Source organism: Macaca mulatta, chromosome 11 (genome assembly GCF_049350105.2).
Source record: "Macaca mulatta isolate MMU2019108-1 chromosome 11, T2T-MMU8v2.0, whole genome shotgun sequence".
Taxonomy (NCBI): domain Eukaryota; kingdom Metazoa; phylum Chordata; class Mammalia; order Primates; family Cercopithecidae; genus Macaca; species Macaca mulatta.
The window spans coordinates 64,148,854-64,172,420 of NC_133416.1; the positions used below are offsets into that span (position 1 = coordinate 64,148,854).

At 50.3% G+C, this 23,567-nt stretch overlaps 3 protein-coding genes and 1 pseudogene across 10 annotated transcripts; 2 read left to right on the forward strand and 2 right to left on the reverse strand.

Annotated features, from left to right (window-relative positions):
• The first annotated feature begins 1,072 nt into the window (after positions 1 to 1,072).
• GPR182 (G protein-coupled receptor 182) lies at positions 1,073 to 5,039 on the forward strand. Of its 4 annotated transcripts, none has more exons than XM_015152071.3 (3): positions 1,112 to 1,264; positions 1,817 to 3,089; positions 3,882 to 5,039. In XM_015152071.3, exon 2 carries the CDS (start codon positions 1,833 to 1,835, stop codon positions 3,045 to 3,047), a length of 1,215 nt encoding a protein of 404 aa, XP_015007557.3. In that variant the 5' UTR covers positions 1,112 to 1,264; positions 1,817 to 1,832; the 3' UTR covers positions 3,048 to 3,089; positions 3,882 to 5,039. The 4 variants fall into 4 exon arrangements, with proteins under 4 accessions (XP_028685464.2, XP_015007557.3, XP_001115515.4 ...); XM_001115515.5 differs by having other exon boundaries at positions 4,103 to 5,039; XM_015152072.3 differs by having other exon boundaries at positions 4,126 to 5,039.
• LOC100428267 (uncharacterized) lies at positions 3,290 to 5,039 on the forward strand (annotated as a pseudogene). Its single transcript, XR_013400637.1, has 2 exons — positions 3,290 to 3,357; positions 3,488 to 5,039. The product of XR_013400637.1 is annotated as an uncharacterized LOC100428267 (transcript).
• Positions 5,040 to 5,477: 438 nt separating this feature from the next.
• On the reverse strand, positions 5,478 to 13,015 carry ZBTB39 (zinc finger and BTB domain containing 39). The gene is given in 2 exon segments (NM_001266147.1): positions 5,478 to 11,550; positions 12,984 to 13,015. A coding segment is annotated over 1 exon segment (2,139 nt). The 5' UTR covers positions 11,507 to 11,550; positions 12,984 to 13,015; the 3' UTR covers positions 5,478 to 9,367.
• Positions 13,016 to 16,582: 3,567 nt separating this feature from the next.
• TAC3 (tachykinin precursor 3) lies at positions 16,583 to 23,454 on the reverse strand. 4 transcript variants are annotated; one of them, XM_001115535.4, is made up of 7 exons: positions 23,312 to 23,454; positions 22,610 to 22,728; positions 20,493 to 20,586; positions 20,275 to 20,304; positions 19,738 to 19,791; positions 19,295 to 19,369; positions 16,583 to 16,868 (listed from the first exon to the last, which is right to left on the reverse strand). In XM_001115535.4, the coding sequence occupies exons 2-6, from the start codon at positions 22,721 to 22,723 to the stop codon at positions 19,296 to 19,298; spliced, it is 366 nt and encodes a 121-aa protein (XP_001115535.3). In that variant the 5' UTR covers positions 22,724 to 22,728; positions 23,312 to 23,454; the 3' UTR covers positions 16,583 to 16,868; position 19,295. The 4 variants fall into 4 exon arrangements, with proteins under 4 accessions (XP_001115535.3, XP_077809322.1, XP_028685467.2 ...); XM_077953196.1 differs by having other exon boundaries at positions 22,610 to 22,750; XM_028829634.2 differs by lacking the exon at positions 23,312 to 23,454 and adding an exon at positions 22,813 to 22,943.
• Positions 23,455 to 23,567: the final 113 nt, after the last annotated feature.

Sequence of the window (23,567 nt, forward strand, 5' to 3'; positions counted from 1 at the left end):
ACCACACCCTTCACGCAGAGAAGTATAGAGCCACAGGGGGAGGGCGCCATTCTCTCTCTCCCTCCCCATTTAGGAATCTCCCTGAAGCTTTGACAAAGCCCCCTTGACACCCCACATTCAATTTTTTTTTTTTTTAACTCTGTCACCCAGGCTGGACTGCAGTGGCCTGATCTCAGCTCACTGAAACCTCTGCCTCCTGGCTCAAGCGATTCTCCTGCCTCAGCCTCCCAAAGTGCTGGAATTGCAGGTGTGAGCCACCATGCCCAGCCATTTAATCTTATCTTTCTCCCCAGATTCTCACCTCCAGTCACAAGATGAAGGCAGGGAGCTCACAGCCCTGTGAGGGGCTGGGGAGAATGGCAGGGTTGGGCCAGAGTCATTAAAAGCCCAACTGATTTTCAGATTTATTTTAACCCTCCCCTACACCTCCACATCCAATTTCACTCTAGTAGGAATTAAGACAGGGGAGGCCGGGCGCGGTGGCTCAAGCCTGTAATCCCAGCACTTTGGGAGGCCGAGACGGGCGGATCACGAGGTCAGGAGATCGAGACCATCCTGGCTAACACGGTGAAAACCCGTCTCTACTAAAAATACAAAAAAAATTAGCCGGGCGCGGTGGCGGGCGCCTCTAGTCCCAGCTACTCGGGAGGCTGAGGCAGGAGAATGGCGTGAACCCGGGAGGCAGAGCTTGCAGTGAGCCGAGATAGCACCACTGCACTCCAGCCTGGGCGACAAAGCCAGACTCCATCTCAAAAAAAAAAAAAAAAAAAGACAGTGGAGAGAGGGATTCCAACCTGACTTAGGGAGAGGAAAATACATATATATGTGAAGCATTTGCCACAGGCCCGGCCTGAGCTAAGCACTTTCCTTCCCTCAACAGCTCCTTTAATTCTCACAGCATCCCTTTTAGTAGATAATATTGTTGACCCCACTTTGCAGAGGAGAGCACTGAGGCTAAGGAAAGAGGTAAATTCATTCAGCGAGTGAGGGAGGAGTTGGGATTTTAATGCTGGCAGTATGACCTCCCTGCCACTGGCACACCAGGTCTTTTGCTGGGACGTCCCCTGTAACCGGATTGGGGGAATGCAGGAAAAACCCCCGCCTTCTCCACAGAGCCTCAGCAGTGACAGCTACTTCCCGGATGGGAAGGGCGGCCGTGAAGCCAGCCCCACAGTCAAGGGCCCTCCAGCCTCCTCACAGCTCCCCACAGCCTGGACCTGCCGGCCCTCCCTCCAGGACGGAGGGGCTCCCAAGGGAAATTCAGGTGAGTGTCGCCCTCTCCCAGGGAAGATGGGAATCAGGGCTTGCAGACAACTGGCTTTCCCGTGTGATCCACAGGTTTTCCTAGGGGTGAATCAGATGTGTGTGGTGTGCGTGTGTGTGTGTGTGTGTGTTCCACACTCACGGTCCAAATAACGAGACAGAAAAAGAGCAATGAAGATCTGTGCAAAAGGGCTGAGGAATGAAGTGCCAGGAGAGAGGTGGAGGTTGGAGACCACCTAGGAATGGCGGGTGTGGGGGCATTGAGGGGGTTGTTGAGGGAGAACTGTCTGGGGGTGGGAAGAAATGTTGGTGGACACCAACAGCCCTGGCCTCTTCCACCTGAAACCCCTTAAGAAAGTATCTCTGCTCTTGGGTCAGAGCTAGCAAGTAAGTTGTGTATTATTTATTCATAGTTTGAAAGCTAAACTTCCCTTTCTTGCCTCATCAGCCCAGAATCTTTCCCCAAAGCCCCCGACTCCCTCTGGCCTCTACCTTGAGGACACAAGGCTCTCAAGGTCTGCTTTCCCTTCCAACTCTCCTTTCATCCCAATAGGTGTGTGCTGGTCCCAATGTCAGTGAAACCCAGCTGGGGGCCCGGCCCCTCGGAGGGGGTCACCGCAGTGCCTGCCAGTGACCTTGGAGATATCCACAACTGGACCGAGCTGCTCAACCTTTTCAACCACACTTTGTTTGAGTGCCATGTGGAGCTCAGCGAGAGCACCAAGCGCGTGGTCCTCTTTGCCCTCTACCTGGCCATGTTTGTGGTTGGGCTGGTGGAGAACCTCCTGGTGATATGCGTCAACTGGCGCAGCTCAGGCCGGGCGGGGCTGCTGAACCTCTACATCCTCAACATGGCCATCGCGGACCTGGGCATTGTCCTGTCTCTGCCCGTGTGGATGCTGGAGGTCACGCTGGACTACACCTGGCTCTGGGGCAGCTTCTCCTGCCGCTTCACTCACTACTTCTACTTTGTCAACATGTACAGCAGCATCTTCTTCCTGGTGTGCCTCAGCGTCGACCGCTATGTCACCCTCACCAGTGCCTCCCCCTCCTGGCAGCATTACCAGCACCGAGTGCGGCGGGCCATGTGTGCGGGCATCTGGGTCCTCTCGGCCATCATCCCGCTACCTGAGGTGGTCCACATCCAGCTGGTGGAGGGCCCTGAGCCCATGTGCCTCTTCATGGCACCTTTTGAAACGTACAGTACCTGGGCCCTGGCGGTGACCCTGTCCACCACCATCCTGGGCTTCCTGCTGCCCTTCCCTCTTATCGCAGTCTTCAACGTGCTGACGGCCTGCCGGCTGCGGCAGGCAGAACAACCCAAGAGCCGGCGCCACTGCCTGCTGATGTGTGCCTACGTGGCCGTCTTTGTCATTTGCTGGATGCCCTATCATGTGACCCTACTGCTGCTCACACTGCATGGGACCCACATTTCCCTCCACTGCCACCTGGTCCACCTGCTCTACTTCTTCTATGATGTCATCGACTGCTTCTCCATGCTGCACTGTGTCATCAACCCCATCCTTTACAACTTTCTCAGCCCACACTTCCGGGGCCGGCTCCTGAACGCTGTAGTCCATTACCTTCCTAAGGACCAGACCAGGGCAGACGCACACTCCTCCTCTTCCTCCTGTTCCACCCAGCATTCCATCATCATCACCAAGGGGGACAGCCAGCCTGCTGCAGCAACCCCCCACCCCGAGCCAAGCCTGAGCTTTCAGGCATCCCCTTTGCTTCCAAATACTTCCCCCTTCTCTCCCCCTCAGCCTCTTACATCCAGCTGAGGTAGAGGCCAGGCTCCTCCAACAGTGAAGGAAAAGACACAGGTGAGAGTATAGGTGGGAGATTTGGGGGGATGTAGAGGGGAGGGTCAAATTTGTGTCTATCTTAAAATACAGAGGTATGGAGAGGGAGACAGGGTCGGGAGGGATAGAGAGCAGGCCCTCAGTGTTGTACTATTTGTCTTGGTCCTTGTGTCTAAGGAGCCATGCAGAAAAAAAAGGTGAAATAAATGGGAGAGATAGTCATGGACTCTGGATCTTTTAAAAATCTGCACTTCCAGCTGGGATTGGGAAGGGAGCTGAGGCTAAAGAGGTGCTCGGCAGAGGAAACTAGACACATTCATTTCATAAATCACTCTGGCCGGAAAGAGTGAGCTCTGCAAGAACGTCACAAAACTCCTTTTGTGTTTGTGAGCTTGTTGATCTTCCAGCTCACTATGCAGGTTATGGGGACAAGAGGCCAGAGGCCAAGGAACCAGGCGACCCCAGCAGGACGTTCTCCAGCTGTGCATCCTATGCACAGCTATAAGTGAAGGGGGATGGGGATGTCAGGGGTGGGGGCAAAGCCAAGGTCTGAGACCTGCACCCTGCAGCTGGGTCAGCTGCAGGGTATCTCCACCCTCGGCCATCCAGGAAACACAGCTCCATTTCCTTGTTGACACCCTCCCCTCCCCGTTGTCCATCCTGCTCCCTCCCCACAAGCAGAGGAGCTGTCCCAGAGTCAGCTCCTCATAGCTGACCTCCTCCAAGCTTCGGATCTAGGAAACTTCCAGACTTCTTCTAGGGAGACACAGAGCTACCAGAAAGCCCAACCCACCCCCATCTCTTTCTCTCCAGATCATAGGAAAGTATCAAGGGATGTCATTCTGGGAGCAGCCCTTGGGACAGCCAGCAGCAGGTGCTGACAGATGCTCTGTCCTTCACCCTGTCCCCAGCACCAGATGGGGAAGGCCACAGTGGAAACTTCTCAATTCCGTCACAGGGCAGAGCTCTGACACTGTTATAAGTCAGTTCTCCCTGGCCATGTCTTTTCATAATTTTCCTGTCCCACAACTTAGGTTCCTTAACACTTCTTCTACAGATGAAGCAAAGAAGTCCTCTGTGAACAAGTAGATCTTCTGGAAAAGGATCACTTATGTTTGGGAGACTAGGACCCTGTCCATGAAGAACTCTGAAGTAAAGGCCTAAGAACAGGATCTAGTTTCCGCCTTCCAATTCCACGTCCTTTGCCTCTTAATCCTGCCCATGGTGAGGGGACTAGAATCACTGATAGCCTCTTCGCCATCTCCTCTGTCCTGCTCAAGTGCTTGATGTATCTGGAATGTTTAACTTGGAGCAACTACTCACTGACCTGGAGACCACCTGTTCTGCTTTGAGAAATCAGACCTGTTCTGTGGATGCACTGACCACGTGCTCCAATTGCACAGCACCCAGGTTTGTCAGGAGCATGGAAGGAAACCTGCATCTCCCTGCTCAATGGGCCCAAACCTGAAAGGGTCTTATGCTGCAGACAGCTGCTCAGTAGCACAGAGCTGAAGGCTTTTTGAATCAGGAGTCTGGGTTGTGGCTTGGGTCGCAGTAAGGGCTTAGCCTACCAATGCAGAATTCACACTGAAAAAGACTTTCCTCTCTTGTCCCAACATAAAGAAGTAAGCCAAGATCTGATGCCCCTATCACTGCCTCCTCTGACGTGGGCTACAGTTGTTTCCCAAAGGAAACCTAATTTTACATCTGTCACATTGCAGGTCACCTCAGAGGCCACTCTCCCAAGATTAGTTATCACCCTGGCAGTATGAATACTTCCCTAAGGCCTCCCATCCATGGAGGGGAAGAGTGGTAACCAGCTGTTACACTCAGCATCTACTGAGCACTGATGGGAGCCCCGCCTGGGCCATGTGCTCTGGGGCCAAATGGACATCACTCCCTAACTTCTTGAGGTCTGTCTCCTCTGTGGAAACACCCGTATATCAACCTCATTAAACTATGCCAAACTTTTGCCTCCTCCCTCTTTCAATCTGTCTCGCTCCACTCAAAGACACACCATGTCCCAGCAAATCAAATGGCACTGGCAAAACAAATTGTAGCCAAATCTCTCACTTAGTAACATTAGTCCAAGTAGACACGGGCAGGGACCCACCACTCTCTCTGGGCTGATGGAGGATCCTCTCAGGAATACCCCCTGAAAAGGTTGAGTCTCTGACTTAATTTCCCACTAAAAACAGGTCAACAAGTTAATCCTGGGGAATTCCAGCTACAGAAAAGGAAAATGTACTACCTGAGAGAATTCTGGCATCTGCTGGGCAGAAATGTGCTACTGAAAGGGTGATGAGCCCAGATATTCTGAACTCCAGGTATGAGCATATTCATAGTAGGTAGGAAGAGAACTCTCATTTCAAATTTCTTTTTTTATTCTAAATAAAAACCACACTTTGTGCTGAACAATGGAATATAAAAGAATCAGATGTACAATGATTTTAGACATCTACTATTTGGGGAAAAAAGTTTACAAAATATACAAAACTTTACAGCAATAGATAGTAAACACTTAAATATTAGGAGGTCAGTACTTATTAATTTAATGGAAGGAGTTAGACGTCAACAACTCTTCTCTGTTTCGTAAGAGACTTTAGCTATTCAAGGTGGGGGCGGCGAGTGGATTGAACAGGGGAAGGATTTTAAAGAAACATCAAAATCGAGTTTCATTTTCATTCTGATGTTAAGCTTACGATGCATAACCACACTGAAACTAATGCTGTGCACCCTGCCTCCTGACTCATTTGGTGCAGGATTTAGGGAAAAGAGTCCCAGATGGGTGCAGACCACTCCATAGAGCCCACTCCCATACCAACAAATACAGTGTCCATCTAGAATTTGCTTTGGAAGTAGTCTGGGGCTTGGGGAAAGGGCCACAGGAGGCCAGAGGAGGAAGAAAATTCAACACTAGCAAAAACATGTCTAGGAAAAAGATATTTAAGCCCAAAGGTTTGGCCTGGAGACAAACAGGTACTCATAGATCAGAAAAGAAGGATATTAAAAAAAAAAACTTTTACCCATCTCCTGGTTCTTAAAGGTCACCTGGGCCTGACCCCTATCCCACCTCCTTTCTTCCTAACTAGCCATGGACGATGGGAACTCCATGGAGTCATAAAATTTAGGACCAAATACTAAGGTTTAGCAGAGCTTCCCAGCAGGTGCTATGGCATCAGTAAGTCACCAGTGGGTCACTGGAGTGCCAGGATACTAATCTCTGCCTCTGGCCACATGGAGCCTCTGCTGTTTAACCCCAGATACCACACAAGTATTACCATTTTCCCCTCAGAAAACAAGTTGGGAATGGCCTCATATTTGGTTTAATGCTCTATGATCATTCTTAATAATTTGTGAATAAGAGAGCTCCACAAATGATGTAGCTGGTCCTGAGTACATACCAAGTAAACAGGAGAAGAGGATGTTCAAGGCTTAAACAGAACTTCAGAGTAACACAGAAGACAGTACTAAACTAGGCTCCAGGAGAGAGGGAGCAACAAAATCAAATGAACGGAAAGTCAAAACAATTAAAAATGCAAAATAAAATGAATACCTTCTACCAGGTATCCCAGGGTGCCCTATGCCACAATATAGTGTTTCAAGTAAAACCATTCAGAAGAGGGTGAGCTAGAGGCAGAGGAAGCAGACATGACTTTGGCGGGGTGGAGGGAAACGGGGAAGTTCAGGTGTGAATATAAGGGTCCCCAACAGGGAGAGGGTTTGGTCAACAAATCTCATAAGCTACTGATCCTATGACATATCTGACTGGGACCAACTGGGCCACCCTGATCAATCTGATCAGCCCCAGGGGGATCAGGGGATGCAGTTTTCTGTCTCGTGTTTCAAGGGCACAGTTTCAAGGATCTGCTTTTTGGTTTACTGGCAAAAAAGGAAAACTTCACAGTTTCAGGTTAAGTACACAGACCACCCAGCACCCATGATGCCCTCTGTTAAGGAAAAAGGTTTCTCCAGCACATGTATCTGCTCTCAGCCACTTGGCTGGTTCCAGTAATTACCACCTCTCTCACGCCAGCATTTCAAAAATCAGTCCTCACCAACAGTCTGGGAGGGACTGCTCATGCTTGAAAATGTAGCAGACACTTGATTGTAGTCTGTTACACATCTCCTTCTTAATTCTAATGGTCAGTGTGAGTAAGAAAGGGAGAAGCCAGTCAGCAATGAAGTCTCAACACTGCTTTCCTGATGAGGATGTCCTGAGGGGACACTGAACAAGGTGGGTTTAGATGGTCTAAGGTGGACCTTTAAACTGGCCACTGTACAAGTCCCTTCATCTAATGGTCACCCCACCAGACAGCCATGCACTCCGACTCTGAGGCTTTATCAGTTCAGGGCTGGGGAGAAGCAGCAGGTCCAACAGGGATGGAGCTTTGGTTTGTCTGACATCTCAATATAAATAAGGACAGGAGGCTTCCAAACTGTGCAAATAGGTCCCTCATGTCACTTGCTCCCCTCAACCCTGTCCCCAATCTACTCCATCACAGGATGGAAAGGGGTTGAAAGGCCTGGAATTTAACTGGCCCGAACTTTCTAGAACATACACCCATGGCCTAAAGTGTTCCCTGGGTTTATTATGCTAGAGATAATCTGGAGAAGAAAAGAATTTGCTTAAGGGCTTGACACGTCCTCCCTTAGTTATACCCCTGGTTCTCCAAATCTCTGGTCAAGGCTGTTTTCTAGAATATGGCTACTTGCTGGGGAAAAACTCATTTTCCTAAAGTCTCTTATACAAAAGACATGCTGGGTAATGTGTATACAAAAACAAAAATAAATAAATATTAATGTCCAAAAAGGCTTTGTGAGTTAATGAAAACTAATTGCTTGTGAAACAGCCCGGGGTGCTGCTGAATCCCACCAGGGGCAGTGTCAGGGCTGAAGCCAGGGACTCCCAGAGCTCACCTGAGCAGGGTGAGGTAGTATGAGCTACTGAGGTGGCACCTCACAAGTATGCAAGATCGAGGGCCCTATCCCTCAAGCCTTCTTTGGGCAAAGCCCCTTAGAAAACCAAGTAAGAGTGGAGCTAACCAGCTGCGTGGGCTGGGCCGGCACACTCTGCAGCCACCCACGGAGGGCCTGAACCAGCTGCCATCCAACAGCGACCCCTGGAGGTAATGGCAACGACAGATCAGGATAAATTCCAGCAGGTCAAAGGTGAGCTGCCAAAGCTCCGGCACTGTTAGCACAAAGTAAACAACAGGTTACCCGACTAGGACAGACAGTCAGAACGCACACCCTGCTACACACCACCAGTTACTCAGGTCCCTTTAATTCTGAAGGGCTCGCAGTCTGCGACTCCACCACTTCATGGAGTCAGCTCATCTAAACCACGGGCCAAACACTTCTGGGCAGGAGACCAGATATAAATTAAGGCAAGGCTGCTGCTGTCAGAGACATCCCCACCTCTCCACCAGGACACTCATTCACAGCCAACAGAAGTGGCCAAAACAGATGACTGTATCAAGTGGTTCCCTATCCTCTCTGCCCCACAGAAGGTCAGACGTCCCGGGCCAGCACGCCATAAAATCCTGTTTCTTTGGAAATTAGGAGAAAAGAGAAACCTCTCCTGTCCATCCAGGCTGCCACTTCTGGCGGCACCGCAGGACACCTCTTCTGGCTGGCAGGGATTCATCCCAAAGCTTTCTGACCTAAATAGAAAGCTCTGTCCCTAGTATGGATCTAGCTGCCAAAAGATTTTCACTGTCCAATCAGCAGATTAGGGTCGTAGATAAGCAGACACCTACATCCCTGATACCTTGTCCCTGCTGAGGGCTAGAACCTGAGGGGACTGCCCTGCTGACCTGTCTTTTCTGAATGACCACATTCCCAAAATCTTTCTCATAGCTGGTCAGCCCAGCTGGAGGCCTGGCGGTAACACCCACAGTGAAAACCTCCCTTTACTCCCTCTGTCCAGTGAGGCTGTTGGTTGGATTCGTAGCAGCATAAAACCTATCAGTAAACTAAAACTAGAGAGGCTGGGGAAGGGGGTCTAGTGGACACCAACTGCTTGACTAGATCCCAAAACCAGCCTCAAAAGAATAAAAAACACAGCCCTTCATGGGCAAGAACAGGTATGGAGGTAAATGTGATAGGGCTGTTGCTTCTCAAAAACAGTAACAGCTTATGTGCTATTTCTTCTTCTTTCCTTCTTTAAACACAACACAGAACAGAATTCCTACCAAGGCAAAATTATAACTTCAGCAGGGGAGGGACCAACAGCTCTTAGATATCAGCGTTCCAGCTGCCGCGTGGGAGCTCCCCGTGGCTCTGCCAGGACCCAGTCAACTGTCCGGGTTCTTTTCCGCCTCTTTGGAATGGATGATGTACATGAAGGTCTGCTCGATGGTGAAGTCAGGGGGTAGGCTGCCTTTGTGCACACCAACATGCTTGCTCATGAGGTTAAGGGTGGAACTGTAGTGCCCACAGACTGTGCAGCGGTACATGAGGGCCCCCGAGTGTGTCTTTAGGTGGCACTTGATGGTTGAGCGGCCTCGGAAGAACTTGTGGCACACCTTACATTGGTATGGCTTCTCGCCCGTGTGGATCCGCCGGTGGTAGTTGAATTCGCTTGTGTGGGCAAATCTTTTGCCACAGACCTTGCAGCTATACTTGCTGTTCCCAGGTTGGCCCTGCAGCGCCAGCTCTTCACTCAGAAACTCCTCTGCTGGCAGCTTCCGCTTCTGGAGAGCCGGGTGCTGTAGCCCAAAACCAGGCCGTGCATCAAGGCCACTGGTGCATTTGTGCTGGCTGACGTGGTAGCGATAGGCAGCCTCTGACTTGAAGCTCTGGCTGCACAAGTGGCAGTGGAAGAGGGCATCTTCCAGACTTTGGTGCACAGCCATGTGCTTCTCTAGAAGATGCCAGTCCACAAAGCTGTTGGCACAGACAGAACAGGAGAAGACTGAAATGCCGAGATGGGACAGCGTGTGCCACATGAGGCTGCAGAGGTTAAGGTGACGCTGGTCGCAGACACTGCAGGCCTGGCCCTTCAAGTTTAGGTGGTCAAGGATGTGGCCCCGGACCACATGGAAATCTTTGGCCAATACTTTCCCGCAGGCAGCACATTTCAGCTCTGGGGAGGCTGCTCCTGAAAAGACACCCAGCTTCCCTGGCAGGGGATCATTGGGGTGGACAATGACGTTGTTCTCAAATATTCCATCCCGTCGGTGAAGGGTCAGCTGCCACTGGGTAAAGAACTTAGTTTCACACATGTCGCAGGAGAAAAGGAAAATACCAATGTGGGACAGGACATGGGTTACCCGGGAGTTTCGGTCCTGGAAGTGGGTCTCACAGACCTTGCAGTTGCCCGTCAGCAGGTCCACATGGTCCCGAGCATGCTGCCGGATCAGTTGAATGTTGGGCTCTAGAACTTTCTTGCACACCTGGCAGGGCATGGCCTTATTCTCCCGATTGTCATTCTCTCCAAAAGTCAGCTCATCCTCACTGTCATCACTCAGCTCAATCACCTCCTCAGCTGTGCCTATATCCTCAGCAGGGTCTTCAAACTGCAAGTCATCATCCCCCAGGTCCTCGAGCTGGAGCTCATCCATCTGCCCAAAGCCTGGATCTTTGGAGTGCTCACTATTGCTCAGACAGGAGTTGGTCTCAGTGGTAATGTCTACTGCATTGTCAGGGGTGAGGAAGCTGTTTTTACTGAAGTCTCCATTGCTTTGAACTTTGTATGGCTGGCAGGAGCTGGTGCTGGTCTGGATGCCCGTGCTGACAGTGCCTAGGACTGGCTGGGTCATCATGCTAGGAACAGACGTGAAGGGAGCAGGGGTGTCATGGTCTTCTGTCTTTGGTGGTGGTGGTGGCGGTTGCAGCAGAAGCAGGCTATGGTTAGCATCACTGGCAACATTCCTCTCTTCCTCTTTATAGCTCCCTCCAGCATCACTGGGCAACACATAGTTTCTATCAGCACCAAGGTGGTCCCCACCAGCTCGGAGTTCTCCAAGGGGATGGGCAGGTTCTGCCGAAGGACAACTCAGGGTACCAGAGTGGCTCTCATTGGTGCTGGTCAGGGGCTTGGCCCTGGCAGTGCTCTCTAGGTCAGGAAAGGTAGAGTGACAGGCCTGGAGGAGGTCCTCCATACCCAGACGCTCAGCCACCTCGTAGATGACCCCAACATTGATCAGGTCTGTGAAGAGTTCTGATGTGTAGACAAAGCTCAGAACCTTCTCAAAGTTGGCAGGGGTGATGAAGTCCACCACATAGGTCCTGGCAGCATCAAGCCCAGTATTCAGGAAGAGGTTCTGGAAGTAGCCAGCTGCACAGGCCAGAACAGCCTTGTGGGCCGGGAAGGAGCGGCTCCCCACCACAATGGTGACGTCGCACATGGTCTCTGAGAGCCGGCACTTGTTGAGTTCCTTCAGCAGGTTGTTGGGGTGGTTGGTGCTTTGCAGTTTGATCCTCATGCCCATCTTAGCAGCTCCTATGAAATTACCTCCTTATCAGCACAGTTAATCTGTGGACAGCAAGAGAAAAAGATGGATGGCCAAACACATCCGTGCAAAAGAGAGGCTATGCAGGAGAAAATACCACCACTCTGAATGTTTCCAAGCCCCGGGTGGGGATCAGGAGTAAACTGGCATGGAGAGTTCCTCCATTATGACAAGACAAGGACATCTCCCCCTGTATATACTCAAAGAGTTAAGACAAAAACCAAAAGGATTGATGACAATCTGATAGCTTGGTCTTAAGCTGGTGCCTAGAGACGAACTAGAGGCATTCCCTCGGACACAATCTTATACTTCATTACCAGAGCCACTGGATCAGATTTCTCTATTAATTTCCTCCCAAATACAAGCTTTCCTACTTCATTGAGCATATATTCTTTTCCCTCATGATGCCAAATGCCATGCACATGCTTGAACACAACTATCAAAGCTCCACTAGCTACTGAGGAACAGGTAAGTTAGTTCCATCTTTTAGCTTTGTCATTGCTGTGTCTTCAACCTCTCAATCAATCTCTAAATAAATCTCACGTTCTTGAATCCCCATCTCTCTCTGCCTATACTACATACCTGCTCTCTGGCCTTTAGATAACCCAGAGCCATCACAGTCCCTGTATTCTGTGAAGTTAAAACACTCAGAATGCACAGCAAAGCAAAGCAGAACACAACTGTGGTAGTATTTAATATTATTTTAATATGTTGTATTCTTTTTGGCCACCCTTTTCGGGGTTTATATTTTGTTAGCCCTGCACTAACATGTATTTACTTGATGCCGCAAGAAAGACTTCTAATTATACAGATAAGACTCCTAGAGGCTTGTTCACTACCACTTTCTGCCCTTTCTGACTCCTGCACGACTAAGGAGGAAGAGCTACTTGAATCCCTGTTCAGTCTCACAACTGTGCGCAACGCAGCCCCTTTCTCCATCTCTCCAGATTCTACCAACAACTCCCAACTTTTTCTGGGGCCCAGGAAGAATCTGAGTATTGTGGGGTACCGGCCAAGCATCTCCCGGGCCCTGCTGGCCACCCCTGAACGATCGGCGGGTCGCAGCGCCGGGCAGCCAGAGTGGAGGGTGCGAGAGGGGGAGGCTGGGAACTTCTGAGGACACCCCAACAATCTCCGGGCGCCGCGGTCTCCCCTCCGGAGACTCGCATCTGGAAGGGAAGGGCGCTGCATCGGCTGGGGCGCTCCCTCTGGAGGCACCGAACGCCTCGGTCCCTCCACAAACAGCGCAGGGCTCACCCGGGTGAGCCTGGCGGGGGCACGGGGCTGAATAAGGGGCCAAGGGAGGAGCGGCGGGGCCGGCCGGGGTCGGCGCGCGGGCGGGGAAGATGGGTCCGGCCGAAGGGAGCGGGCAAGAAAACCCCAGGAAGAGCGAGAGAAATGCCGGCACGGGGGTCGGGCTTCGACCAGGGGCAGCCCTCGGCCTGGCCGCGCTTACCCGGCTCCGCGGGGCCCCGAGCACCATCGCCGCCGCCGCCTTACACAAAGGCCCCGGCCCGCCGCGCCCGGCCCGACGAGGAGGCGGCGCCGCCGGCCGCGGCCAGACTCTCCATCCGCCGCGCGGCTCGCCGCGCCGGCCCGGGCCGCCCCCGCCGCCCGGCCCGCAGCGCCCCCCGCCGTCCCGGAGGAGGCAGCGCCCCCCGCCGCCCGACAGCAGCGCCCCCCGCCGCCCGGGAGGAGGCAGCGCCCCCCGACGGCGGGGCCGGGGCCGGGCCCCTACTCGCGCGAGGGGTGCAGGGGCTTCCAAGTCCCCAGGCCTGGCTTTTTCTAAGCGCTGATCCACTGTGTGGGGGACTTGGTGCCTGAAGAGTGAAAAACCCTATCCAAACTCTCTTCGCCTCCCCTATTCTTCGCTCACAGTTCCAAAAGCTTCTCTTCAGAACATCTTCTTCATCTTCAGAACATGGGCATTTTACAAAAAGTTGTAAGATTGTTTGATCACTATATATCTCCTCCACTAGGCTGTGGGCTTCCTGGATCAGGGATCTGTGGCTTTGCACACCGCGGCACGTCCACACTGACTGCTACCACACTTCTTGGCACAATAAGTGCTTAATACATTAAGCCTGCTTGAATGAATGAAGGAGCACTTGAGGGCTAGACTGCTACTACTGGACCCTTCTGGTAATCCTCTGCTGTCCCTCCTTCCACCCAGGTGGCCAAATGAAGAAAGTCACAGGATCTCACTGTACGTTGGCACCCCAGGCCTGTTTCCTGAAGCCTGCCCTCCCCAACTCTGTGTAGAACTCGATCACTCTTCCTCCCAAATCATCTTCTCAAATGCTGCTGCCCAAGAATTGTCATCAAACCAAAACCACCTACACTGCCAGCCCCACCCACCACCACCAAAGACATTAGAAGTCTTGGTCATGTCACCCTCCCTCCCTCGGTACAGAGGAAGCTCTTAGGCTCCAGGATCCTTCAGTTTCATCCTCTCTCCCATCCCATCCCCGTCACTGCCTGAGAATAGCTTGCAGCCAAGGACAAACTCCCAGGACAGGTGCATGGTAGGGTTCAGTAATTCCTTGATGGATAAATGGAAAGGAAGGGACACACTGAATGTCGCCAACAGATCTAAGCCAGTTTGGCCATTCAGCAATTGTCCGTTCTCTTGATGAATTTGGGAGATTGTGTGTCCTTGTTTCCACAACCTCACTAACTGGTGGTAGATTATACTGAAAGCAAGCACTATACCAAATGCTGCCAAACATGTAACATTTGTTAGCCAGGAGACACAAAAACAGCCATACAACTGTTCTTATAGTTTGGGGATGAGGCATCTCACTTTACCATCTAGTGAAAGGGTCACTTAGAGGCTGACACAATGTTTCAGTGGCAGGCCCAGCTCTCACGGTTGTGCAAGGGAACGGAGTCTCCCTAAAGTGGAATATCACACAGCCAGCAGGTCCAGACCTCCAGCATGACTCTGGAGACAGAGGGCTGCTGGGCTTGCAAGGGCCTGGGCCTGTTCAATCTTTCTAACCAACTGCCCCAGCCATCTCTGGAGGGTTGACCCCAATAAACTTCACATGAAAACAAAGCATCCCAAAGACGCAGGTGAAAGTATATACCACTTATACTGAAGTCTTTTTAAAGTAAATCACCATATAGTCACAATAACAAACATATACAAAGTTAAATGGAGAAGAAAGGGCCAGGAATTTAGTCAAGGTCTTGTGGACCAGATCTCTTTAGGCATCAACCATTTTACAACAGGAAAGGGAAGATCAGGATCCCTTCACACGTTCTTCAAGTACAAACACAGGAATCTAACTTAACATTTGTCTTCATTTTTTCCAGGAGTCCCCAGTACTGCAATTTTTGTCAGTCCCACTAGAGAGCAATCTTTCTGCACTTACGTTCCTACCTGCAAAGCAATTTTCTCATCTCAGCCTATATGCCTAACTCCCACTAAGTCTGAGCAGAACCAACTCTTATAGCTTTCAAGACCCAAAGAAAGTCCCTAGACTCTGCTTAAGTGTACCCCGTTTTAAGCCCTATAGATAGATAATTTTGAAAAGTCAAAGAGATGACTCACTGGAAAAAGGGTCTAGGCTCTGGGGTGGGAGCATTCTTTGACCTCTGGCTATAAAGCTGACATAAGTAATACTAAGGTGAGTGTTCCCTCCTTTCACCACCCCCCCATATAGCTGTCATTCCAAAGTGGCCCCAAGTCAGGCTGTAGGAAGACAGAACTTTCACTAGAATGAAAGGACTGCAGGAAGTGGCCTCTGGCTCTGTGGCCCTGTCCCTACACTGCCTTGGGAAATCTATGTGTCGATGTTTTATCAGTGCAATTCAGGGGCATAACCAAGGCCCCTGTACCAGGCTAAGATAAGGAGCCTGAGGATTTCACTGGCTGTTCCATTAGGGTATAGAACCCCCCTTGGGATGACGGGCTGTGATAGTTGACATCTCAGATTAATAAAAGACACCCATACCCATGCATATACCACATGTAAGTGCCTTACACATTCTGGGGACTGTTAAGTCAGAGCTGCAGGGGCTGGTAACAGGCATATTAGAGAGGAGTCAGAGGAAATAATGTTTTCCCTTTATAATAACTAAGGCAGCCAGTTAACAATGAAGATATCTGCTCCTCTCTTTCTTGGCCTCAGTAGTAACTTCCCTGTCCACACCCTGTCCTAGCTGGATCAAGTTCTGTTTGCTTGTCCACAGCCCTGCTAAAGTGTAAACTCTCTGTATGAGTCATCATTTCATCCCTAGGATCTGTCACAGAACCCAGGCTCAGCATTTGGAGACAGAAAAATTGTATAGTGTTATAGATTCATCCTCCTCTGTGGCTGGGTCTCTGCACAGCCTTGGTCCTCACCTCCTTCTCTAATTAAGTAGGGTCAGATTCAGGAATGGATGTCTCCCAGGCCCATCCTAGTAATACAAGTCATTCTGAATATATTTTTTCTTTTTCTTTTTCCTTTTTTGTTTTTTGTTTGTTTGTTTGAGACGGGGAGTTTTCTGCTCTTGTTGCCCAGGCTGGAGTGCAGTGGCGTGATCTCGGCTCACTGCAACCTCCGCCTCCCGGGTTCAAGCGATTCTCCTGCCTCAGCCTCCCAAGTAGCTGGAATTACAGGCATGCACCACCACGCCCGGCTAATTTTTGTATCTTTAGTAGAGATGGGGTTTCACCATGTTGGTCAGGCTGGTCTCGACCTCCTGACCTCGTGATCCACCCACCTCAGCCTCCCAAAGTGCTGGGATTACAGGCGTGAGCCACCAGGTCCAGCCTGTTTTTTCTTTATCTAAAACTGGTCTGTGAAAATATTTATGTGTTAGAAACCATCTTCCAAATTCATGTGTTTATTTTAATTACTAAATAAATCTGATACTCATTGTGCAAAGCACTGTGTAAGGCACTGTTCATGAAATAGATATATACAAAAAGATATATAAAGTTATTTACATTTAAATATGAAGTGTGTGTATCATAAGTATGTGTGTATTTACCATGTAGCTGGAAGAGTCAAGGGACAGAAAAACCCACTAACCAAATGAGTAAACACACACATCACATCATTCATATGAAAAAATCCTTTATTGTTGAGGAGTAGAGAGAGACATTATATTTTTAATGTAGGACACTACAGGAACTGTAGGGGATTCTATAGTCAATGCCCATTGGGATTGGGGATATTCGCTATGCAGTTTCCACACCAGGGTCAGGTAGAAAAGACGGAGAAGGAGTCAAAGCACAAGAATGTTACAAGAACAGGGAAGAGAAAGGGTAACAGGAGTGTGTGCACCTGGGGATTGGGACAGGGAAACAGGTCTTCCTAATGCAGTCCAGGAGTCCGGAAGTGGAGTGCTGAGGACAAAAAACAAACAAACAAACAAAAAACACTGAAATCACATCTTATGTCCTGTAAAAAAAAAAACTCCCACTAAAACCTGCTGGGGCAGCAGGAGAGAAGGGGAGGGGCGTTTGTGCGAGAGGAAAGAACAAGAGTCTTGACCCTCAGCCTGCCCTGCAGGCTTTGGGCCTGAGGATGGAACTCTCCTAGCAGCAGGTACTTGCACCTTCCCAGCTGCCATATTCACATTACTCTACACACCTGTGTGCATGGCCAGTGGGGCCCATGCGGACCAAAGAAGTAGGAACTAAGTTCATGCCATCCTGGCACCCCCATGAGCCAGACATACACACAGCCCTGTCCAAGGTGCCCTACTAGGAATGCTCCCCTTGCCTTATCCAGTTCCTCCTCTTCCCAGAAACCTCCTAGAGAAAGGACAGGCCCAGGGATTACTTCCTTTTGCTTTTTTTTTGAGACGGAGTCTTGCTCTGTTCCCCAGGCTGGAGTGCAGTGGCGCGATCTCGGCTCACTGCAAGCTCCGCCTCCCAGGATCATGCCATTCTCCTGCCTCAGCCTCCTGAGTAGCTGGGACTACAGGCGCCCGCCACCGCGCCCGGCAAATTTTTTTGGTATTTTTAGTAGAGATGAGGTTTCACCGTGGTCTCGATCTCCTGACCTTGTGATCCGCCCGCCTCGGCCTCCCAAAGTGCTGGGATTACAGGCGTGAGCCACCGCTCCCGGCCTACTTCCTTTTTCAACAGTTTCACATGAATGAAATCAGATGACACAATGATCTTTGCTGATCCATCTCATGTAATCTTTAAATGCCGGCTCCCAGAAACCTTATGTCCTATTCTGCCTGACACCTAACAGGTTGGGAATGCTCCCTCAGTGGTAAGATTATGAAGGCTGCAATTATGGGTCCCTCTGAAAGAGCCTGGATGCACAAACAAGCATTAAAAGTAGATTTCCACAATACACTTGTTTTTGCCATTTGTATAAAATGCTATAGCAAAATTGCACTGTAATTATCTTTATGGCCAGTGCATAACGCTGGAGGAGAGTATGTCATCCAGATATAGCTGCTTGTATAATTATCTGGCCGTCGGCAGGACTGAAATAACCATCTAATGAGAGCAAAATGATACAGTAACTACCATGTAATCAGCGAGTTACAGTTATTATAGCTCTTTGTGCCCTCTCACCCAACACTAAATGGGGGGCCAGACCCAGTCTCTGGTCCCAGGAATTCATGCACAGGCAGCATCATCAAGCACCAGCTCCTTGGGTCTTGGGCATGCCACCTTGAGACCAATGAGTATGGGTAACAGGGACACAGGAAGAAGGCAGGAGGCTATTCATGATTAAGAGCCTTCCCAATCCCTCTCCCTCTCGTTTTCACTCCCCCCGCCCCACTTCTTTGGAAGCTAGTGAAAAGAAAGCCATTGGCAGAGCTGCTATTGCTATGTGTGGTAAGACAGTGTCAAGGCGGAAGGTTCGTGTTTTGACTAGACATTTCCCTGGGGGACTCTCACACTCGCATACCAAGTGAGGAATCTGTCAGCCCACTCAGGCCTGGGGTCCAGACAGACCTAGTCAGGGGAAACATTAGGACATCCCCCACACCCCCCAGACTGGGACAATTATTATAAAATTGGCACACAGCACTATGCACCCGGCACTGTTCTGAACACTTTATCTATACTCAATCCTCAAAACCACAACCCTGCGAGATACTATTATCACTTTTATTTTTCAGATGAGGAAACTGAGGCACAGGAGGGTATGTAACTTTGCCAAAAAGATACAGATAGAGTGGCAGATCCAGGATTCACATTGAGGCCATGTTCCTATTCATTACGCTAAAGAGAGAGATTCAGATATGGTTTCCTGCTACTCCCATTAGATTTCAGAGCTCCTTGCATTTCTTCCTGAATCATCCTTGTGTATGACTACCCTCTGGACCCAGTAACCCAGGATTCCGAGTGATCCAAAAGGCTCAGCCTGCCTGGGAGGCAAATGCTTGCCTGTGAATTGGTTGTGGTATTTGTAATTATCAGATAATAATCTCTCCATCTTTTTGCATAGATCACAAAAGAATGAAGTCCAAACAATAGAAGTTACCCATCAGAGAAGCCCCTCTCTCCTCATCTCCCAACACTCACTCCTGCTCAATAGTCAGCTGAGGTCCATGATCCAGAGGAAAAAGATGAAAGACGGGAGGATGTGTACACACACACACACACACACACACACACACACATATACACATGCCTCTAAGTGTCTTTGTGTTTGACCGACAGTGTGCTGGGCACTGGCAGTGTATTTCAGGGCAAATCTATGAGCTTTAATACCTGTAGCATGTGAGGAAATGCACAGCTGGCAACCCCCACAGCCCCCTCCCCAGTCCCCTCTCCGCTCTCTAATGAACAATCCTTACTTCATTCTGCTCTCAGGGGATACTTGAGGGTGCCAGAGCTGGGGATGTTCTCTTGATTCACATCAGTAGGAGAGTCTAGGGTAAAGCGAACAGTGTAAATAAGAGGGATCTTTCTGAATGTGAACTACACCCTGATCCAACAGCAAAGGGCTGGCTATGAAGGGCAGCGTTCAAAGACAGAGTTGGGAGACTGGGGAGAAGCAGAGTCTCCCTGTCCTTCCTCCCAACTACAGCAGGTCTACCTTATAAAGGTCTCCGCTCCTCTGTTCCCAGGGAAGGCTTGCCTGTGGATCCAAGCTGATTGGGATGAAGGGGCCGAGGAACCCTCACTGAAGGTAAGAAAGGTCCTGTCTTTCCCTCTGGTGAATAATATGGGGCACGTGACTTCTATCATACTCTGCCAGTACCCTAAGGCCTTCCACTGTACCCCCACACACTCCTACCTGGCTTGACGCTCCTCTTGCCCATCAGTCCCACGAAGAAGTCATGCATGTCACCTGCAGAAAAGGGCCAACATTGTCAGCAGTGATTATGAGAAAGTGATGCATCTTCCCAGACATGGGTCAATACTTCTGAGACTGGGTTTCTGGTCTCTGTTCCTTTTTCTTGTCAAAGCATGACTCCTCACAGTTAGCACGTGTCTCCCCTAAACCCACTCTCTCTGCCCACCTTTCCTTCCTCCACATTTCAAGAATTTTCTGCTCTAGCAGGTGCCTGACTTGGAATCTTCAGGGCCACCAAGAGATCCTCTTGTTTTCCAATGACCAACCAGCAGAGGGAGAGTCCACTATGCCCCTCACACCAGCTTCCTCCTAGTTCTGGATGGCCTCTCCCTTTCAGGAAAGGTTGGCTGAGCAGTGGGAGCTGGCATATTGTTTGTACCAGGTGAGAAGGGGCTGGACAAAATGGCCCCTGGGCCCAATGCCCCACAGAGCTCTGGGAAAGTGGCAAGAGATAGGGAGGGAGAAGAGGCTACTCACGTTTTTCGGGAGATGTTGATTCCTTAGGATCTGTGAAACCAAGAACAAATGTCTAAATGGGGAGTGAAGTTGGACAGTGATGAGAGGGGGTTCAGATCACAACCCTCACCGATTCACTAAGCTATCCCCCATCTCCCTCCCATCTGAAAGGATCTCCCAGGCCTCTCATCTTCAGAATTCTGCCCCTCACTCCCCTCTCTCCTAGGGCCGCCTCCTACCTGTGCTAGCCTGGCTCATGGCTTTGAGAAATCCCTCCAGAGATGAGTGGCTTTTGAAGAGTCTCTGGAGTAGCTGGTAGAGATCCAGATCCCTCTAGGGAAGAAACAAAGAGGGCTGAGGCAGGAGGCTCCCACCCGGATCCACTCATCCTTTTCCCACAAGAAACAGCCTCTTCCTGAGCCCATCCTGAATCCGATACCCGATTTCTTTCAGAATTTCCTCTGGTTCACACTGGACGAGAAGTAGGTGCTCCAGGAGCGACCTGTGGACCAACAGCAACACCAGCACTATGCAGAGCCTGTTAGAAATGCAGACTTTTGGTCCTACCCCAGACCTCCTGAGACAGAATCTGCATTTTAAGCAGCCCCCTAGGTGATTCACAGGCATGGTGAGGTTAGAGGCGCACATCTGCCCGATTCCCCCACTCTGCACGATGTCCACGGATGTTTCTCTCCCTGTTTTCCACCGCCTCTTTCTCTATTCTCCATGGCTTTCTGCCTCTAGTTTTCTCTCCCTCTCCCTTTTCGGCCCTAGGTCTAGAATTCCAGGAAGGCAACATGCTCAGAAGGCATGTCTTCTCTCCACAACTGAACCCCAAGTTCTAGAGCTGCTGCCCAGCACGGGCTCTTGATTGTCCCTGTGATTTTTTTTTTTTTTTTTTTTTTAGCAACTTGGGCACAGCAGGGTGGTGGGCACACACCACACAGCCAGTTAATTGCAACTGCAGAGAAACAATAACAATGATCATGGCTGGAGATTTTCACCTCAAATCTCAAGTCTTGGCAGTGCCTCTCTTTCCAGAAGCCATGCATCCTTGGGCTGTTGTGCACACACAGAAGTGCATTTACACAGAACGCACCCCCACACATACCAACGCAGTTGCCTAGGCACACCTATATACTATCCTCTTCCTGCCCCAATTTCTCTCATCCTTACAGACTCTCAGGGAGAAGGGGTAGGATGGCAATCCCTCTCATTCATTGACCAAGAGGGCAGAGGGGACATCTCATTGGCCAAAGTCCTGAAACAAGTTTGTCTCAGAAAAACCCAGATATTCTAACTATCCTGGGCTGGAACTTTGTGGCTCCAAACGGTGTCCAGCCCATACTTGGCACTCCCTGGGCCTGGGTGTTTTGTTTTTTTTTTTTTTTTAATGGTTCTGGCCTTTTGGATATGGCACAACCACTGCCACCTGCAAGGCTACCCTGGCAATATCTCCCTTGGCCCAGCATGTGGCGTTCAGGCAGCCACTTTTCCCAAATTGTTGAATACTCTGCCCACCTCCTGTAATGAGATGCTAAACAGATTTGAGCTGAAGAGGCAGTTAAACTTCATGCATTGAATTTGTAATAAGTCCCACCCGTAATCATCTTAAAAGCATTTGTACCGATGTAATTGCTGTCATTTCAAAACCTTGAAAAGACTCCCTCCCTATTCTCCCCCTGTATCCCTACCCTGACAATTCCTATTCTTTTTCGTAGAGGAACTGTGGAAATCGAGGTTCAACCTGGTTTTTTTGCTGTTGTTGTTTTCCTATCCTGACTAAGCAGAGGATAGAGGCAGGCAAGGGAGAAAAGAGAAGGAAGGGGTTGGGATCTTAGAAGCACCTGAGGTTACTGGGAGTGGATGAGCAAAAGATAAGGGAATTTATTTGCATTTTGAAAATAAAACAATATACATAACTGATAGGTAAAATAGCACACAAATGACCATTTAGGAAAGAAATTCTGACTGTTTCATACCATCCAGGGAGTAGAAGGGATCTGTCCCTTGCAAAGGGGTCTGAGGTAGACCATAGAGAGCCTTAGACCACCCTAGCTCACCCCTCACAGTACCATCCAATCACCAAGTCTCCCATCAATCAACCTACCAAACAACATATTTGTAGGGCACCTTTTATGTACAAGGTGTCAAAGACATGCAGAGATACAGGGACACAAACACAGCTGGAGATAGTGGGAACATGAGAGGACCAGAGAAACAAAGAAATTGAAAGGGAGGAAAAATGCTCTCTGATGGACAACCCTCCCACCCCAGCTTCCTCACTACAGCTGTCCAGACAGGCAGAGTCCCAGGTTCCCGTGATGTCCCCAGTACTCTGCCCGGTGAGATTTACCTTGCTGTGGCCCCCACCAGGAACCATCTCCTCCTGTGGCTCCTTACAGACAGCCCCAAAGCTCTGAGCTAGGCTGAAGGTCAGGATGGCTGTGAATAGCAGCATGATCCTCATGGTGCCTGGGAGAGCAAAGGGACAGGACTCAGGTAAGGGAGAGAAGAGGAAGATACAGCGTGGGTGAAGGCACAAGAGACATTCATTACCAGCAGCTTGGCTTGACCCTGCTTCCCCAGCCCCCAACTCCACTGTCCAAGCCCTGGTCTGGAGAGAGGGTGGAAAGTATTTCTGAGAAGGGGGTAGAGCCCTTGGGCTTAGTTTCCCTGCTCCCTCATCAGACATCTCCCCCGGAGACGTGCAGTGCTATAGTGGTGCCGGGGGACTCTAGCTCCCAAGGAAGATGGTAGATTTATAGGACATGGACTGGTCTGTTTCCTTAGTGAGCTGGAGGAGGGATCCTGGATGCTATTTTCCAGTACTAGATAATCCCAAGACTTAGGCAAAAACTTTCTGGTATGAAAGAATGAGTCTGTAGCCAAAGGCTCCAAACACTAACCAGCTCTCGGCCCTACAGGTGCTTTCTGCTCACCTTCCCAGTCCCCTGCTCCCCTATCAGAGGCTGCCATCTGCTTTATTCCCTCTTGACGCTGGCTCCTGTCCCCTGGTGCCAGCTCCAGTCCATCCATCATTCTCCCGACTGCCTACCTGTGGAGCAGCTCTGTGCCAGGGGCTGGGTGGTCTGGCAGGATCAGGGAACTGGCTGGGAGCGCTGCCTGCCACCCTCACACACTGGTGCTGCCGGTGCTGCTGCAAAGAGAGAAACCGAGTGGAGGGGATCTAGGAAGGCTGCAGTCACTCAGTCCCAGCTCCCTGATAAAGGCTCTGGGTGGGTCTAGGGGAGCTGAGGGGAGGGGCTGAGAGTCACCAATCCCAGGGTGGCTGGAGGGGAGGCGGGGAGGCT

Bases quoted from the DNA above. Each gene is read 5' to 3' on its own strand.
- TAC3 (XM_028829635.2), bottom strand. From the start codon at position 22,948: ATGTCTGATGAGGGAGCAGGGAAACTAAGCCCAAGGGCTCTACCCCCT. The intron at 22,729-22,812 runs GTAATGAATGTC...TTGCTCTCCCAG, and splicing joins AGGGTCAAGCCAAGCTGCTG to GCACCATGAGGATCATGCTG. The intron at 19,792-20,274 runs GTGAGTAGCCTC...CCTTTTCTGCAG, and splicing joins ATCAACATCTCCCGAAAAAC to GTGACATGCATGACTTCTTC.
- GPR182 (XM_028829631.2), top strand. From the start codon at position 1,833: ATGTCAGTGAAACCCAGCTGGGGGCCCGGCCCCTCGGAGGGGGTCACC.